Below are 18,615 nucleotides of genomic sequence, written 5' to 3'. Positions count from 1 at the left end.
ATTTTTTCCCATTTTTTTTCAAATTTTTTTCAGATTTTTTCCCATTTTATCAGAATTTTTTCCCCATTTTTTCCAGATTTTTTCCCTATTTTTTCCAGATTTTTTCCCATTTTTCTTTCATAATTTTTCCCATTTTTATCACATTTTTTCCTATTTTTTCCAGATTTTTTTCCCATTTTTTTCAAATTTTTTCCCCAATTTTTCCCATTTTATTCCAATTTTTTCCCCATTTTATTGAGATTTTTACCCTATTTTTTCCAGATTTTTTCCCATTTTTTTCAAACTTTTTCCCCAATTTTTCCCATTTGGTCAGAATTTTTTCCCCATTTTATTCAGATTTTTCCCCCATTTTTTCCAGATTTTTTCCCATTTTTCTTTCATAACTTTTCCCGTTTTTCCCAGATTTTTTCCTTTTTTTTTCCCAATTTTTCCCCAAATTCACTTGCCAATTTTTCCCATTTTCCCCCATATTTTTTTTCCCAGATTTTTTCCAATTTTTCCTGACTTTTCCCAATTTTTCCCCATTTTTCCCCTTTTCCTCCCGCCTCTTCCTGGGCTTGGCCACGGGGCCCTGCGAGAGCGCCGCCAGCTGCTCGTGCACCGCCCGCAGCTGTGGAGACCGGCCCACAATAGTCCCAATTTCCACACTTTTTGCCCCAAAAAAATTCCCTGGTTTGTTTCCCATTTTTTCATATTTTTTTCGTATTTTTTTCTGATTTTTTTCCCATTTTTTTCCGATTTTTTTCAGATTTTTTCCCCATTTTTTTCCAATTTCATTCAAATTTTTCTCCCCATTTTATTCAGATTTTTTCCAGATTTTTTTCCCATTTTTTCCCTATTTTTTCCAGATTTTTTCCCATTTTTTTCAGATTTTTTCAGATTTTTTCCCATTTTTTTTCAAATTTTTTTCAGATTTTTTCCCATTTTATCAGAATTTTTTCCCCATTTTTTCCAGATTTTTTCCCTATTTTTTCCAGATTTTTTCCCATTTTTCTTTCATAATTTTTCCCATTTTTATCACATTTTTTCCTATTTTTTCCAGATTTTTTTCCCATTTTTTTCAAATTTTTTCCCCAATTTTTCCCATTTTATTCCAATTTTTTCCCCATTTTATTGAGATTTTTACCCTATTTTTTCCAGATTTTTTCCCATTTTTTTCAAACTTTTTCCCCAATTTTTCCCATTTGGTCAGAATTTTTTCCCCATTTTATTCAGATTTTTCCCCCATTTTTTCCAGATTTTTTCCCATTTTTCTTTCATAACTTTTCCCGTTTTTCCCAGATTTTTTCCTTTTTTTTTCCCAATTTTTCCCCAAATTCATTTGCCAATTTTTCCCATTTTCCCCCATATTTTTTTTCCCAGATTTTTTCCAACTTTTCCTGACTTTTCCCCATTTTTCCCCTTTTCCTCCCGCCTCTTCCTGGGCTTGGCCACGGGGCCCTGCGAGAGCGCCGCCAGCTGCTCGTGCACCGCCCGCAGCTGTGGAGACCGGCCCACAATAGTCCCAATTTCCACACTTTTTGCCCCAAAAAAATTCCCGGATTTTTTTCCCGTTTTTTAGTATTTTTTTCTGATTTTTTTCCCATTTTTTTCTGATTTTTTTCCCATTTTTTTCCGATTTTTTCCCCATTTTTTTCCAATTTTATTCGAATTTTTCTGCCCATTTTATTCAGATTTTTTCCCATTTTTTCCCAGATTTTTTCCCATTTTTTTCAGATTTTTTCCCCAATTTTTTCCCATTTTATTCTAATTTTTTCCCCATTTTATTCAGATTTTTTTCCCTATTTTTCCAGATTTTTTTCCCATTTTTTCCCATTTTTTTCAAATTTTTTTCCAGATTTTTTCCCATTTTATCAGAATTTTTTCCCTATTTTATTCAGATTTTTTCCCTATTTTTTCCAGATTTTTTCCCATTTTTTTCAAATTTTTTCCCCAATTTTTTACATTTTATTCAAATTTTTTCCCAATTTTATTCAGATTTTTTCCCTATTTTTTTCCAATTTTATTTGAATTTTTCTCCCCATTTTATTCAGATTTTTTCCCTATTTTTTCCCGATTTTTTCCCATTTTTTCCCCATTTTTTCCAGATTTTTTCCCATTTTTTTCCCTATTTTTTTCAGATTTTTTCCCCAATTTTTTCCCATTTTATTCACATTTTTTCCCCCATTTTATGCAGATTTTTTTCCCTATTTTTTCCAGATTTTTTCCAATTTTTCCTGACTTTTCCCCATTTTTCCCCTTTTCCTCCCGCCTCTTCCTGGGCTTGGCCACGGGGCCCTGCGAGAGCGCCGCCAGCTGCTCGTGCACCGCCCGCAGCTGTGGAGACCGGCCCACAATAGTCCCCATTTCCACACTTTTTGCCCCAAAAAAATTCCCGGATTTTTTTCCCGTTTTTTAGTATTTTTTTCTGATTTTTTTCCGATTTTTTTCTGATTTTTTTCTGATTTTTTTCAGATTTTTTCCCCATTTTTTTCCAATTTTATTCAAATTTTTCTCCCCATTTTATTCAGATTTTTTTCCCTATTTTTTCCAGATTTTTTTCCCATTTTTTCCCTATTTTTTCCAGATTTTTTCCCATTTTTTTCAGATTTTTTCCCATTTTTTTCAAGATTTTTTTCGATTTTCCCCCCGATTTTTCCCATTTTATCAGAATTTTTTCCCCATTTTATTCAGATTTTTTCCCTATTTTTTCCAGATTTCTTTCCCATTTTTCTTTCATAATTTTTCCCGTTTTTCCCAGATTTTTTCCTATTTTTTCCAGATTTTTTCCCCAATTTTTTTCCTAATTTTTCCCATTTTTTCCAGATTTTTTCCCCATTTTTTCCCATTTTTTTCAAACTTTTTCCCCAATTTTTCCCATTTTATCAGAATTTTTTCCCCATTTTATTCAGATTTTTTCCCTATTTTTTCCAGATTTTTTCCCATTTTTTTTCATAATTTTTCCCGTTTTTCCCAGACTTTTTTCCTATTTTTTCCGATTTTTCCCCAAATTCATTTGCCAATTTTTCCCATTTTCCCCCATATTTTTTTCCCAGATTTTTTCCAATTTTTCCTGACTTTTCCCCATTTTTCCCCATTTTTCCCCTTTTCCTCCCTCCTCTTCCTGGGCTTGGCCACGGGGCCCTGCGAGAGCGCCGCCAGCTGCTCGTGCACCGCCCGCAGCTGTGGAGACCGGCCCACAATAGTCCCAATTTCCACACTTTTTGCCCCAAAAAAATGCCCGGATTTTTTCCCCATTTTTTCGTATTTTTTTCTGATTTTTTTCTGATTTTTTTACGATTTTTTTCTGATTTTTTCCCCATTTTTTTCCAATTTTATTTCAATTTTTCTACCCATTTTATTCAGATTTTTTTCCCTATTTTTTCCAGATGTTTTCCCATTTTTTCCCTATTTTTTCCAGATTTTTTCCCATTTTTTTCAGATTTTTTCCCATTTTTTTTCAGATTTTTTTCAGATTTTTTCCCATTTTATCAGAATTTTTTCCCCATTTTTTCCAGATTTTTTCCCTATTTTTTCCAGATTTTTTCCCTTTTTTCTTTAATAATTTTTCCCATTTTTATCACATTTTTTCCCATTTTTTCCAGATTTTTTCCCATTTTCTTTCAAATTTTTTTCAGATTTTTTCCCATTTTATCAGAATTTTTTCCCCATTTTTTCCAGATTTTTTCCCTATTTTTCCAGATTTTTTCCCATTTTTCTTTAATAATTTTTCCCATTTTTATCACATTTTTTCCTATTTTTTCCAGATTTTTTCCCCATTTTTTTCAAATTTTTTTTCAGATTTTTTCCCATTTTATCAGAATTTTTTCCCCATTTTATTCAGATATTTTCCCCATTTTATTCAGATTTTTTCCCATTTTTTTCAAGATTTTTTCCGATTTTTTCCCCAATTTTTCCCATTTTATTCAAATTTTTTTCCCCATTTTATTTAGATTTTTTTCCCTATTTTTTCCAGATTTTTTCCCATTTTTCTTTCATAATTTTTCCCGTTTTTATCACCTTTTTTTCCTATTTTTTTCCAGATCTTTTCCCCAATTTTTTTCCTAATTTTTCTAATTTTTTTCAGATTTTTTCCCCAATTTTTTCCAATTTTATCCTAATTTTTTCCCCCATTTTATTCAGATTTTTTCATTATTTTTTCCAGATGTTTTTCCCAAGTTTTTTCCTTGTTTTTCCCATTTTCCCCAGATTTTTCCCTATTTTTTCCAGATTTTTCCCCCAAGTTTTTTCCTTGTTTTTCCCATTTTTCCCAGATTTTTTCCTATTTTTTTCAGGTTTTTTCCTCATTCTTTCCCTTTTTTTCAGGTTTTTTCCTCATATTTTCCTATTTTTTTCAGACTTTTTTCCCATTTTATTCGTCATTTTTTCCCGTGTTTTTCAGATTTTTTTCCCATTTTATTTGAATTTTTTCCTATTTTTTCCCTTTTTTTCCTGATTTTTTCCCCAATTTTTTTCTGATTTTTTCCGATTTATTCCCCATTTTCCCCCTATTTTTTCCCATTTTTCCCTTTTTTCCCCCAATTTCCCCCCTTTTTTTCCCCCAATTTCCCCCCTTTTTTTCCTATTTTTCCCCCAATTTTTCCCCATTTTTCCCTAATTTTTCCCCTTCTTTTCCTATTTTTCTCCCCTTTTTTCTCAATTTCCCCCCCTTTTTTTCCCAATTTTTTCCCTATTTTTCTCAATTTTTTCCCCCTTTTTTCCCCATTTTTCCCCCAACGTTTTTCTTTTTTCCTGATTTTTTCCCAATTTTTTCCCCTTTTCCCCCTAATTTTTCCCCATTTCCCTCCCCTTTTTCCCCCAATTTTTTCCCCATATTTTCCCCCTTTTTTCCCCCATTTCCCCCAATTTTTTCCCCATATTTTCCCCCTTTTTTCCCCCATTTCCCCCCAATTTTTTTCCCCTTTTTTCCCCAATTTTTTCCCCCTTTTCCCTATTTCCCCCCATTTTCCCCTGTGTTTTCCCCCCTTTTTCCCTATTTTCCCCCATTTTTCCCAATTGTTCCCCCCATTTTTCCCCCCATTTTCCCTGTTTTCCCCCCCTTTTTTTCCTATTTTTCCCCCCATTTTCCCCTGTGTTTTCCCCCAATTTTTTCCCCATTTCCCCCCATTTTCCCCCGATTTTTTCCCCATATTTTCCCCCTTTTTTCAAGTTTCCCCGATTTTCCCCCAATTTTCCCCCCATTTCCCCCCAATATTTCCCCCATTTTCCCCCATTTTTCTCCCCCATTTTCCCCCCCATTTTTCCCCCTTTTCCCCCAATATTTTCCCCCAATTTTTTCCCTATTTCCCCCCATTTCCCCCCAATATTTTCCCCCATTTTTCCCCATTTCCCCCCATTTTCCCCCAATATTTTCCCCCATTTCCCCCCAATTTTTTCCCTATTTCCCCCATTTTCCCAATTTTCCCCCCATTTCCCCCCAATTTTCCCCCCATTTTTCCCCCATTCCCCCCCATTTTTCCCCCAATATTTCCCCCATTTCCCCCCAATTTTTCCCCCATTTCCCCCAATATTTCCCCCATTTTCCCCCAATATTTTCCCCCATTTCCCCCCCTTTTCCCCAATTTTTTCCCCATTTTTCCCCCAATATTTTCCCCATTTCCCCCCAATTTTTTCCCCATTTTTCCCCCAATATTTTCCCCATTTCCCCCCAATTTTTCCCCCATTTTTTTCTCCCTTTTTCCCCCATTTCCCCCCAATATTTTCCCATTTTTCCCCCCAATTTTTCCCCATTTCTCCCCAATTTTCCCCACCTGCTCCTGCAGCTCGGCCAGCCGGTTCGCTCTCTCCTCCTCGGAGTCGGAGCTCTCGTCGCTCTCGGAGCTCGTTTCCGTGGAACTCTCCTCCTCCTCCTCCTCATCCTCCTCTTCCTCCTCCTCCTCCTCCTCCTCCTCCTCCTCCTCGCTGGACGATTCCTCGGACGAGGATTTGGCCGCCGGCAGCGGCGCCGACGCGGCGCCGGGATCCTGCGGCTCGTCCGGCATCTTGGCGTAGCTGAACTCAAACACGTCCTGAAGGGAAAAAAAATCGGAATTTTGGTCCCAAAAATGCTGAATTTGCGTCCCAAAAATCCACAGAATTGCCAGAAAAAAATCCCGAATACTTGTCACAAAAATCCGCGGAATCGCCAGGAAAAAATCCTGAATTTTCATCCCAAAAATCCTGAATTTTCGTCCCAAAAATCCTGAGAATTAAATCCCAAATTCTCGTCCCAAAAATCCTGAATAGTTGTCAGAAAAATCCCCGGAATTAAATCCCGAATTCTCCTGTCAAAAATCCTGAATTTTCATCCCAAAAATCCTGAATTCTAGTCCTAAAAATCCCCAAATTCGAGCGAGAATTCCCAAATTCTGAGCGGGAATTCTTGGCGTAGCTGAACTCGAACACGTCCTGAAGGGAAAAAAATCGGAATTTTGGTCCCAAAAATCCTGAATTTGCGTCACAAAAATCCACAGAATTGCCAGAAAAAAATCCCGAATACTTGTCACAAAAATCTGCGGAATTGCCACAAAAAAATCCTGAATTTTGGTCCCAAAAATCCTGAATTTTCGTCCCAAAAATCCTCAGAATTAAATCCCGAATTCTCATCCCAAAAATCCTGAATAGTTGTCCCAAAAATTCCCGGAATTAAATCCCGAATTCTCCTGTCAAAAATCCTGAATTTTCGTCCCAAAAATCCCCAAATTCTGAGCGGGAATTCTTGGCGTAGCTGAACTCGAACACGTCCTGGAAAAGAAATTCCCGGGATTCCCGGGAAAAAAATCGGAATTTTGGTCCCAAAAATCCTGAATTCTCGTCCTAAAAATCCCCAAATTCGAGCGAGAATTCCCAAATTCTGAGCGGGAATTCTTGGCGTAGCTGAACTCGAACACGTCCTGAAGGGAAAAAAATCGGAATTTTGGTCCCAAAAATGCTGAATTTGTGTCCCAAAAATCCCCAGAATTCACAGATAAAAATCCCGAATACTTGTCCCAAAAATCCACGGAATTGCCACGAAAAAATCCTGAATTTTCATCCCAAAAATCCTGAATTTTCGTCCCAAAAATCCTGAATTCTCGTCCTAAAAATCCCCAAATTCGAGCGAGAATTCCCAAATTCTGAGCGGGAATTCTTGGCGTAGCTGAACTCGAACACGTCCTGGAAAACAAATTCCCGGGAAAAAAATCGGAATTTTGGTCCCAAAAATCCACAGAATTGCCAGAAAAAAATCCCGAATACTTGTCACAAAAATCCATGGAATTGCCACGAAAAAATCCTGAATTTTCGTCCCAAAATTCCTGAATTTTCGTCCCAAAAATCCTGAGAATTAAATCCCAAATTCTCGTCCCAAAAATCCTGAATAGTTGTCAGAAAAATCCCCGGAATTAAATCCCGAATTCTCCTGTCAAAAATCCTGAATTTTCGTCCCCAAAATCCCCAAATTCTGAGCGGGAATTCTTGGCGTAGCTGAACTCGAACACGTCCTGGAAAAGAAATTCCCGGGATTCCCGGGAAAAAAATCGGAATTTTCGTCCCAAAAATCCTGAATTCTCGTCCTAAAAATCCCCAAATTCAAGCGAGAATTCCCAAATTCTGAGCGGGAATTCTTGGCGTAGCTGAACTCGAACACGTCCCGGAAAAGAAATTCCCGGGAAAAAAATCGGAATTTTGGTCCCAAAAATCCACAGAATTGCCAGAAAAAAATCCCGAATACTTGTCACAAAAATCCACGGAATTCACAGAAAAAAATCCCAAATACTTGTCACAAAAATCCATGGAATTGCCACGAAAAAATCCTGAATTTTCGTCCTAAAAATCCCCGAAATTCCCGGAATTAAATCCCGAATTCTCGTCCCAAAAATCCTGAGTACTTGTCCCAAAAATCCCCAGAATTAAATCCCAAATTCTTGTCCCAAAAATCCTGAATAGTTGTCCCAAAAATTCCCAGAATTAAATCCCGAATTCTCATCCCAAAAATCCTGAATACTTGTCGCAAAAATCCCCGAAATTAAATCCCAAATTCTTGTCCCAAAAACCCACAGAATTGCCGGAAAAAAAATCCTGAATTTTCGTCCCAAAAATCCTGAATTCTCGTCCTGAAAATCCCCAAATTCAAGCGAGAATTCCCAAATTCTGAGCGGGAATTCTTGGCGTAGCTGAACTCAAACACGTCCTGGAAAAGAAATTCCCGGGAAAAAAATCCTGAATTTTCGTCCCAAAAATCCACAGAATTCACAGGAAAAAATCCTGAATACTTGTCCCAAAAATCCGTGGAATTGCCACGAAAAAATCCTGAATTCTCGTCCCAAAAATCCCCAGAATTCACAGAAAAAAATCCCAAATACTTGTCACAAAAATCCACGGAATTGCCAGGAAAAAATCCTGAATTTTCGTCCCAAAAATCCCCAGAATTCCCGGAATTAAATCCTGAATTTTCGTCCCAAAAATCCCCAAATTCTGAGCGGGAACTCTTGGCGTAGCTGAACTCGAACACGTCCTGGAAAAGAAATTCCCGGGATTCCCGGGAAAAAAATCGGAATTTTGGTCCCAAAAATGCTGAATTTGTGTCCCAAAAATCCACAGAATTCACAGAAAAAAATCCCGAATACTTGTCACAAAAATCCGCGGAATTGCCAGGAAAAAATCCTGAATACTTGTCACAAAAATCCCGAATTTTTGTCCCAAAAATCCTGAATACTTGTCCCAAACATCCGCAAAATTCCCAGGAAAAAAATTCCAAATTCTCGTCCCAAAAATCCCCGGAATTCCTAGAACAAATTCCCAAATTCTCGTCCCAAAAATCCATGAAATTCCCCGAATAAAATCCTGAATTTTCGTCCCAAAAATCCGCAAAATTCCCAGGAAAAAATCCCAAATTCTCATCCCAAAAATCCCCGGAATAAAATCCTGAATTCTCCCCCCAAAAATCCTCAAATTCCCGGCAAAAATCCCCAAATTTTGAGCGTGAAGCCCCAAATCCCGAGCGGGAATTCCGGGATTTTTCTGGGAATTTTCCTGGATTTTCTGGGAATTCCAGGAAATTCCTGGATTTTTGTGGGAATTCCAGGATATTCCTGGATTTTTCTGGGATTTCCAGGATTTTCCTGGATTTTCACGATTTTCCTGGATTTTTCCATGATTTCCCAGGATTTTTCCGGGATTTTCCTGGATGTTTCCGGGATTTTCTGGGAATTTCCTGGATTTTTCCAGGATTCTCGGTAATTCCAGGGTTTTCCGTGATTTTTCTGGGAATTCTGTGAATTCCGGGAACTTTCCTGGATTTTTCCAGGATTTTCCGTGAATTCCAGGATTTCCCTGGATTTTCCCTGGATTTTCTGAAATTCCCGTGAATTCTGTGAATTTACTGGGATTTTTCCAGGAATTTTCCATGATTTTCGGGATATTCCAGGATTCCAGGGAATTCTGGGATTTTCTGTGATTTTCCTGTGATTTCCCAGGATTTCCCCGAATCTTTCGGGGATTTTCCCGAATTTTTTTGGGATTTTGGGGATTCCAGGATTTTCCCGGATTTTTTTTTGAATTTCGGGATTTTTTCTGGATTTTCCCGGATTTTTTTGGAATTTCAGGATTTCCGAGATTTTCCCGTTTTTTTTTTTTTTTTTTGAATTTCGGGATTTTCTTTTTTTTTTTTTTTTTTTTTTTTTAAATTTCGGGATTTTTTCTGGATTTTCCCGGATTTTTTTGGAATTTCAGGATTTCCCCGGATCTTTCTGTGATTTTCCCGCGATTTTTCCAGGATTTCCTGGATTTTTTCTGGATTTTCCCGGATTTTTTTGGAATTTCAGGATTTCCGGGCTTTTCCCGGATTTTTTTTGGAATTTCGGGATTTTTCTGGGATTTTCCCGGATTTTTTTTGGAATTTCGGAATTTTTCAGGGATTTTCCCATATTTTTTTGGAATTTCGGGATTTTTCGGGGCTTTTCCCATATTTTTTTGGAATTTCGGGATTTTCCCGGGCTTTTCCCGTATTTTTTTTGGGAATTCCGGGCATGCCGGGCCCCACCTGCAGCTTGCGGGCCATGGCCACCACGTCGTGGTCGGGCGGGTTGTACTTGTAGCAGTTGGAGAACATCAGCCGGACGTCGGCCGCGAACTCCTGCGCGTCCCGGAACTCCCGAACCTCCATCTTCCGCTGCGGGGACACGGGGGGACACCGCGTCAGGGGAAACTGAGGCACGGCGGGGTCAGGGGAAACTGAGGCACGGCGGGGACACGGACACGGGGAAACTGAGGCACGGTGGGGACACGGACACGGGGAAACTGAGGCATGGCGGGGACACGGACACGGGGTCAGGGGACACTGAGGCACGGGGGGACACGGACACGGGGACACGGACACGGCGTCAGGGGAAACTGAGGCACGGCGGGGACAGGGGAAACTGAGGCACGGACACGGGGGGACACGGCGTCAGGGGACACTGAGGCACGGCGGGGTCAGGGGAAACCGAGGCACGGCGGGGACACGGACACGGGGACACGGACACGGGGTCAGGGGACACTGAGGCACGGGGGGACACGGACACGGGGACACGGACACGGGGACACGGGGGGAAACTGAGGCACGGGGGGGACACGGACACGGGGACACGGACACGGCGTCAGGGGAAACTGAGGCACGGCGGGGACACGGACACGGGGTCGGGGGAAACTGAGGCACGGGGGGACACGGACACGGGGTCGGGGGAAACTGAGGCACGGGGGGACACGGACACGGGGTCGGGGGAAACTGAGGCACGGCGGGGACATGGACACGGGGACACGGGGGGACACGGCGTCAGGGGAAACTGAGGCACGGGGGGACACGGACACGGGGACACGGACACGGGGTCAGGGGAAACTGAGGCACGGCGGGGACACGGACACGGGGACACGGACACGGCGTCAGGGGAAACTGAGGCACGGGGGGACACGGACACGGGGACACGGAGACGGGCTCAGGGGAAACTGAGGCACGGCGGGGACACGGACACGGGGACACGGACACGGGGTCAGGGGAAACTGAGGCACGGCAGGGACACGGAGACGGCGTCAGGGGAAACTGAGGCACGGGGAGACACGGACACGGGGACACGGACACGGGGACATGGACACGGGGACACGGCGTCAGGGGAAACTGAGGCACGGGGGGACACGGACACGGGGTCGGGGGAAACTGAGGCACGGCGGGCTCAGGGGAAACTGAGGCACGGCGGGCTCAGGGGAAACTGAGGCACAGGGGGGACAGGGGAAACTGAGGCACGGCGGGGACACGGACACGGGGTCAGGGGAAACTGAGGCACGGCGGGGTCAGGGGAAACTGAGGCACAGGGGGGACAGGGGAAACTGAGGCACGGCGGGGACACGGACACGGGGTCAGGGGAAACTGAGGCACGGCGGGGACACGGACACGGGGACATGGGGAAACTGAGGCACGGAACGGTCATGGAAGGGTCAAGGGGGCCATGGAAGGGTCAACCAGGGAAACTGAGGCACGGAACGGTCATGGAAGGGTCAAGGGGGTCATGGAAGGGTCAACAGCGGAAACTGAGGCACGGGAGGGTCAATGGGTCATGGAAGGGTCAATGGGGTCATGGAAGGGTCAATGGGGGAAACTGAGTCATGGAATGGTCAATGGGGTCATGGAAGGGTCAGTGGGGGAAACTGAGTCACGGAATGGTCAATGAGGTAAACTGAGTCACGGAAGGGTCAATGGGTCTTGGAAGGGTCAATGGGGTCAAGGAATGGTCAATGGGGGAAACTGAGTCACAGAATAGTCAATGAAGTCAAAGAAGGGTCAATGGACTCATCGAAACGTCAACGAATCGCTCGATAAGAAACTCCAAAAAACCTCAAAAAAACCCCAAAAAATCCCCAAAAAAACCCCCAAAAACCCCCAAAAAAACCCCAAAAAAACCCCCAAAAATCCCCCAATCTCCCCCCAAATTTCACCTTGATGGTGCTGAGGTCCATGGGGTGCTTGATGATCTCGTGGTAGTCGTGGAGTGGTGGGGTCAGGGAAGGGTCAATGGGGGAAACTGAGGCACGGAAGTGTCAATGGGGTCAGGGAAGGGTCAATGGGGGAAACTGAGGCACGGAAGGGTCAATAGGTCTTGGAAGGGTCAATGGGGTCATGGAATGGTCAATGAAGTCAAGGAAGCGTCAACCAAGTCATGGAACGGTCAACGGGGTCATCGAAACGTCAACAAATCGCTTGACAAGAAACTCCAAAAAACCTCAAAAAACCCCCAAAAAACCCCCAAAAAACCCCCAAAAAAACCCCAATCTCCCCCCAAACTTCACCTTGATGGTGCTGAGGTCCATGGGGTGCTTGATGATCTCGTGGTAGTCGTGGAGTGGTGGGGTCAGGGAAGGGTCAGTGGGGGAAACTGAGGTACGGAAGTGTCAATGGGGTCATGGAATGGTCAATGAAGTCAAGGAATGGTCAATGGGGTCATGGAATGGTCAGTGGGGAAAACTGAGTCATGGAAGGGTCAATAAGTCATGGAATGGTCAATGGCGTCATGGGATGGTCAATGAGGTAAACTGAGTCATGGAAGGGTCAATAGGTCTTGGAAGGGTCAATGAAGTCAAGGAATGGTCAATGGGGGAAACTGAGTCACGGAAGGGTCAATAGGTCTTGGAAGGGTCAATGGTGTCATGGAAGGGTCAATGACGTCATGGAAGGGTCAAGGGGGTCAAGGAATGGTCAATGGGGTCATGGAATGGTCAGTGGGGGAAACTGAGGCACGGAAGGGTCAATAGGTCTTGGAAGTGTCAATGGAGTCAAGGAATGGTCAATGGGGTCATGGAAGGGTCAGTGGGGGAAACTGAGTCACGGAAGGGTCAATAGGTCTTGGAAGGGTCAATGGAGTCAAGGAATGGTCAATGAAGTCAATTAATGGTCAATGGGGTCATGGGATGGTCAATGGGGGAAACTGAGTCACGGAAGGGTCAATAGGTCTTGGAAGGGTCAATGGAGTCAAGGAATGGTCAATGAAGTCAATTAATGGTCAATGGGGTCATGGGATGGTCAATGGGGGAAACTGAGTCATGGAAGGGTCAATAGGTCTTGGAAGGGTCAATGGAGTCAAGGAATGGTCAATGAAGTCAATTAATGGTCAATGGGGTCATGGAAGTGTCAATGGGTCATGGAAGGGTCAACCAAGTCATGGAAGGGTCAACGGGGTCATCCAAACGTCAACGAATCGCTTGACAAGAAACTCCAAAAAACCCCAAAAAACCCCCAAAAAACCCCCAAAAAACCCCCAATCTCCCCCCAAACTTCACCTTGATGGTGCTGAGGTCCATGGGGTGCTTGATGATCTCGTGGTAGTCGTGCAGCCCCAGCGCCGAGGCGTCGACGGGTTTGTAGAAGGGCCAGGCGTAGGCGGCGTGCTTCTTGGAGAGCAGCTCCTTGAGGATCCCGTTGCAGTACTTGAGCTGCTCCGAGAGTTTCCCTTTCTTGGACGTTTGGTGCTGCTGGGAATCGGGCAGGTCCTTCCGGGGCGGTTTGATGGGACGGCCGCTCTCGCGCCGCGCCGGGATTTTGGCGGATTTGGCGTTTTCGGCGCCGGGCGGCGAGGATTCGCCGGCGGCGGCGGCGGCGGCGGCGGTGGTGGCGATGATGGCCGTGGTGGTGGGAGTGGTGGTGTCGGCTTTCCGCTTCACGCCCTTTTTCTGGGAAAAGAGGGGGTTGGTTTTTTTTGGGATTGGGGTTTGGGATGTTCAGAATCCCAAAATCCCATTCTGGAATCCCAAAATCCCATTCCAGGATCCCAAAATCCCATAATCCCATTCCGGAATCCCAAAATCCCATTCTGGAATCCCAAAATCCCATTCCAGGATCCCAAAATCCCATTCCAGGATAAAAAATCCCATTCCAGGATCCCAAAATCCCATTCCAGGATAAAAAATCCCATTCCAGGATAAAAAATCCCATTCCAGAATCCCAAAATCCCATTCCAGAATCCCAAAATCCCATTCCAGGATCCCAAAATCCCATTCCAGGATCCCAAAATTCCATTCCAAGACCCAAAATCCCATTCCAGGATCCCAAAATCCCATTCCAGAATCCCAAAATCCCATTCCAGGATAAAAAATCCCATTCCAGAATCCCAAAATCCAATTGCAGGATTAAAAAATCCCATTCCAGAATCTCAAAATCCCATTCCAAGACCCAAAATCCCATTCCAGGATAAAAAATCCCATTCCAGGATAAAAAATCCCATTCCAGAATCCCAAAATTCCATTCCAAGACCCAAAATCCCATTCCAGGATAAAAAATCCCATTCCAGAATCTCAAAATCCCATTCCAAGACCCAAAATCCCATTCCAGAATCCCAAAATCCCATTCCAAGACCCAAAATCCCATTCCAGGATAAAAAATCCCATTCCAGAATCCCAAAATTCCATTCCAAGACCCAAAATCCTATTCCAGGATAAAAAAATCCCATTCCAAGAGCCAAAATCCAATTGCAGGATTAAAAAATCCCATTCCAGAATTCCAAAATCGCATTCCAGGATAAAAAAATCCCATTCCAGGAGCCAAAATCCCAATCCAGGAGCCAAAATCCCATTCCAGAATTCCAAAGTCCAATTCCAGTGTCCCAAAATCCCACTCCAGAATTTGAAAATCGCATTCCAAGAGCCAAAATCCCATTCCAGAATAAAAAATCCCATTCCAGAATCTCGAAATCCCATTCCAGGACCCAAAATCCCATTCCACGACAAAAAAAATCCCATTCCAAGAGTCAAAATCCCATTCCAGGATAAAAAATCCCAATCCAGGATTCCAAAATCCCATTCCAAGAGCCAAAATCCCATTCCAGGATAAAAAAATCCCATTCCAGAATTCCAAAATCCCACTCCAGGATAAAAAAATCTAATTCCAGTGTCCCAAAATCCAATTCCAAGAGTCAAAATCCCATTCCAGGATAAAAAAATCCCATTCCAGTGTCCCAAACCCCAATCCCACATCCCAAACCCCCCAAATCCCAGCCTAAAATTCCCAAATTCCCCCATCCCAAACCCCTCAAATCCCACCCCAAACCCCCCAAAATTCCCAAAAATCCCCCCAGACTCCCAAATTCCCTCATCCCAAACCCCCCCAAATCCCCCGAACTCCCCAAATCCCACCCAAAAATCCCCAAATCTCCCAAATTCCCTCACTCCAAACTCCCCAAATCCGACCCCAAACCCCCCAAAATCCCCCAAATCCAACCCCAAACCTCATTCCCACCACCCCAAACCCCCCAAATCCCATCCCAAATTCCCCAAAATTCCCAAATTCCCTCATCCCGAACCCCATCCCACCACCCCAAATCCCCCAAAAAACCCCCAAATTCCCAAAATCCCACCCCAACCCAAATCCCACCATCCCAAACCCCAAATCCCATCCTAAAATTCCCAAATTCCCCCATCCCAAACCCCTCAAATCCAACCCCAAACCCCCCCAAAAAACCCCAAATTCCCAAATTCCCTCATCCCAAACCCCCAATCCCACCACCCCAAACCCCCCAAAATCCCCAAATCCCCCCAAAATTCCCAAATTCCCTTATCCCAAACCCCTCAAATCCCACCCCAAACCCTCAAAACCCCCCCAAAATCCCCAAAATTCCCAAATTCCCCCATCCCAAACCCCCCAAAATCCCACCCCAAACCCCATCCCCAAATCCCCAAATTCCCTCATCCCAAACCCCCCAAATCCCACCCCAAACCCCCCAAAATTCCCAAAAATCCCCCCAGACTCCCAAATTCCCTCATCCCAAACCCCCTGAACTCCCCAAATCCCACCCAAAAATCCCCAAATCTCCCAAATTCTCTCACTCCAAACTCCCCAAATCCCACCCCAAACCCCCCAAAATCCCCCAAATCCAACCCCCAAACCTCATTCCCACCACCCCAAACCCCACAAATCCCATCCCAAATTCCCCAAAATTCCCAAATTCCCTCATCCCAAACCCCCCGATCCCACCACCCCAAACCCCCCAAAATCCCCAAAATTCCCAAATTCCCTTATCCCAAACCCCTCAAATCCCACCCCAAACCCTCAAACCGCCCCCCAAAATCCCCAAAATTCCCAAATTCCCTCATCCCAAACCCCTCAAATCCCACCTCAAACCCCCCAAAATTCCCAAAAATCCCCCCAGACTCCCAAATTCCCTCATCCCAAACCCCCCAATCCCACCACCCCAAACCCCCCAAAATCCCCAAATCCCCCCAAATTCCGAAATTCCGTCATCCCAAACCCCCCAAATCCCCAAAATCCCTCATCCCAAACCCCCCAAAATTCCCAAAAATCCCCCCAGACTCCCAAATTCCCTCATCCCAAACCCCCCAAAATTCCCAAAAATCCCCCAAATTCCCAAATTCCCCCATCCCAAACCCCCCAAAATCCCCAAATCCCCCCAAATTCCCTCATCCCAAATCCCCAAAATCCCCAAAATTCCCAAATTCCCTCATCCCAAACCCCCAAAACCCCCAAATTCCCCCATCCCAAACCCCTCAAATCCCACCCCAAACCCCCCAAAATTCCCCAAATCCCCCCAAATTCCCAAATTCCCCCATCCCAAACCCCTCAACATTCCCAAAAATCCCCCAAAATTCCCTCACCTTGGCCACGGGCTGGGTGGGCGCGGGAGCCGCCAGGACGCCGGGGTTACTGGGATTGCTGGGATTGCTGGGATTTCCCGGATTTCCGGGATTTCCCGGATTCCCGGGATTCCCGGGAAGCTGCAGGGATTTCAGGAGCGGCGCGGCGATGACCGACGGGTGCGGGATGTTGACGATGGTGGTCGGGATTTCGGGAGCGTACGCGGGTTGGGAAACTGAGGAAACGGCCGGGACCTGCTGGGCGGCGCCGGTCAGACCCGCCAGGAGAGCTGGAAAACAGGGAAAATCCCTTGGGATCACGAAAATTCCTGGGAAAAACCTGGAAAAACGGGGTTGGAAGAGGAAAAAAGCTGGAAAAATGGGGTTGGAAGACACAAAATCCTGGAAAAATGGGGTTGAAAGAGGAAAAAAGCTGGAAAAATGGAGCTGGGAGACACAAAAACGTGGAAAATTTGGATTGGGAGACACAAAACCTGGAAAAATGGGGTTGGAAGAGGCAAAAACCTGGAAAAATGGAACCAGGAGACACAAAATCCTGGAAAATTTGGATTGGGAGACACAAAAAACCTGGAAAAATGGGGTTGGGAGACACAAAATCCTGGAAAATTTGGATTGGGAGACACAAAATCCTGGAAAAATGGGGTTGGGAGACACAAAAGCCTGGAAAAATGGGGTTGAAGACCCAAAAACCTGGAAAAATGGGGTTGGAAGATGAAAAAACAGGGAAAATTGGGGTTGGGAGACACAAAAACCGGGAAAAAAAGGGATTGGGAGACCAAAAAACCTGGAAAAATGGGGTTGGAAGAGGCAAAAACCTGGAAAAAGGGGGTTGGGATCCCTAAAAAGGCACAAAAATCCTGGAAAAATGGAAAAAAAAACCTGGAAAATTTGGATTAGGAGACCCAAAAACCTGGAAAATTTGGATTGGGAAACCCAAAAACCTGGAAAAATGGGATTGGGATCCCTAAAAAGGCACAAAAATCCCAGAAAAAGGGATTTGGAACCCCTAAAGGACACCAAAATTCCATTTTTTCCCAAATTCCAGCTGTTCCAACCCAAATTCCAGCCGATTTTACCCAAATCTGGTTCATTCCTCCCCAAAATTTCCATTTTTTCCTAAAATTTGGGGCTTTTTCCCCAAAATCTGTTTTTTTCCCCCAAAATTTTGTTTTTTTCCCAAAAATTTGAACTATTTTACCAAATCCCACCTGTTTCACCCCAAACCCAGCTGTCCATCCCCAAAACCTGAATTCCACCTCATTTTACCCTAGAATTTCACTTTTTTCCCCCAAAATTCACATTTTTTGTCCAAAATCTGGGTTTCTTCCCAGAATTTCTGGTTTTTTTCCCAAAATTTGAATTATTTTACCAAATTCCACCTGTTTCACCCCAAATCCTGGCTTTTAACCTCAATTCCACCTCATTTCACCCCAAAATCCAGACGCTTTTACCCCAACATTTTGAGATTTTTTTTCCCCCAAAATTTGGGGTTTTTTTCCCCCAAAATTTAATTTTTTTCCCAAAATTTGAAATATTTTCCCCAAATCCCAGCTGCTTCACCCCAAATCCTGGCTTTTAAATTCCACCTCATTTTCCCCCCAAAAATTCACATTTTTCCCCCCAAAATTCACATTTTTCCCCCCAAAATTCACATTTTTTGTCCAAAATCCTCGGGGTTTTTTGCCCAAATTTCGGGTTTTTTCCCAAAATCTCATTTTTTCACCCCAAAATCCCACCTGCAGCCCGGGCTGCCCCTTTCTTGTGGCTGTTCTTGACCAGGGGCAGCAGCAGCTCCTGCTGCTTTCACCCCAAAATTGGAGATTTTTTCCCCCAAAACTTGGGTTTTTTTCCCCAAAATCTGAGGTTCTTTCCCAAAATTTCATTTTTTTTCCAAAATTTGAATTATTTTCCCCAAATCCTGGCTTTTAACCTCAATTCCACCTCATTTCACCCCAAAATCCAGCCGCTTTCACCCCAAAATTTTGAGACTTTTTACCTCAAACTTTGGGTTTTTTTTTCCCGAAAATT

The 18,615-nt window shown here is 43.8% G+C and overlaps 1 protein-coding gene across 17 annotated transcripts in view; it reads right to left on the bottom strand.

The window, feature by feature from the left end:
* Window positions 1–18,615, bottom strand: part of BRD2 (bromodomain containing 2) — a 58,926-nt gene that overhangs the window by 20,032 nt on the left and 20,279 nt on the right. For all 17 annotated transcript variants that reach the window (XM_085565029.1, XM_085565030.1, XM_085565033.1 and 14 more), the window contains 4 exons: window positions 16,588–16,856; window positions 13,264–13,653; window positions 10,001–10,129; window positions 5,751–6,008 (listed from right to left, as the gene is read on the bottom strand). In XM_085565029.1, the coding sequence (XP_085421155.1) occupies window positions 5,751–6,008; window positions 10,001–10,129; window positions 13,264–13,653; window positions 16,588–16,856 (1,046 nt within the window). The remainder of the gene's footprint in view (window positions 1–5,750; window positions 6,009–10,000; window positions 10,130–13,263; window positions 13,654–16,587; window positions 16,857–18,615) is intronic.

This window comes from Lonchura striata, chromosome 35, assembly GCF_050655825.1.
Source record: "Lonchura striata isolate lonStrDom1 chromosome 35, ASM5065582v1, whole genome shotgun sequence".
Lineage (NCBI taxonomy): Eukaryota > Metazoa > Chordata > Aves > Passeriformes > Estrildidae > Lonchura > Lonchura striata.
Note: the sequence above shows the minus strand (reverse complement) of the source record. Positions and strands in the feature narration are given on the sequence as shown.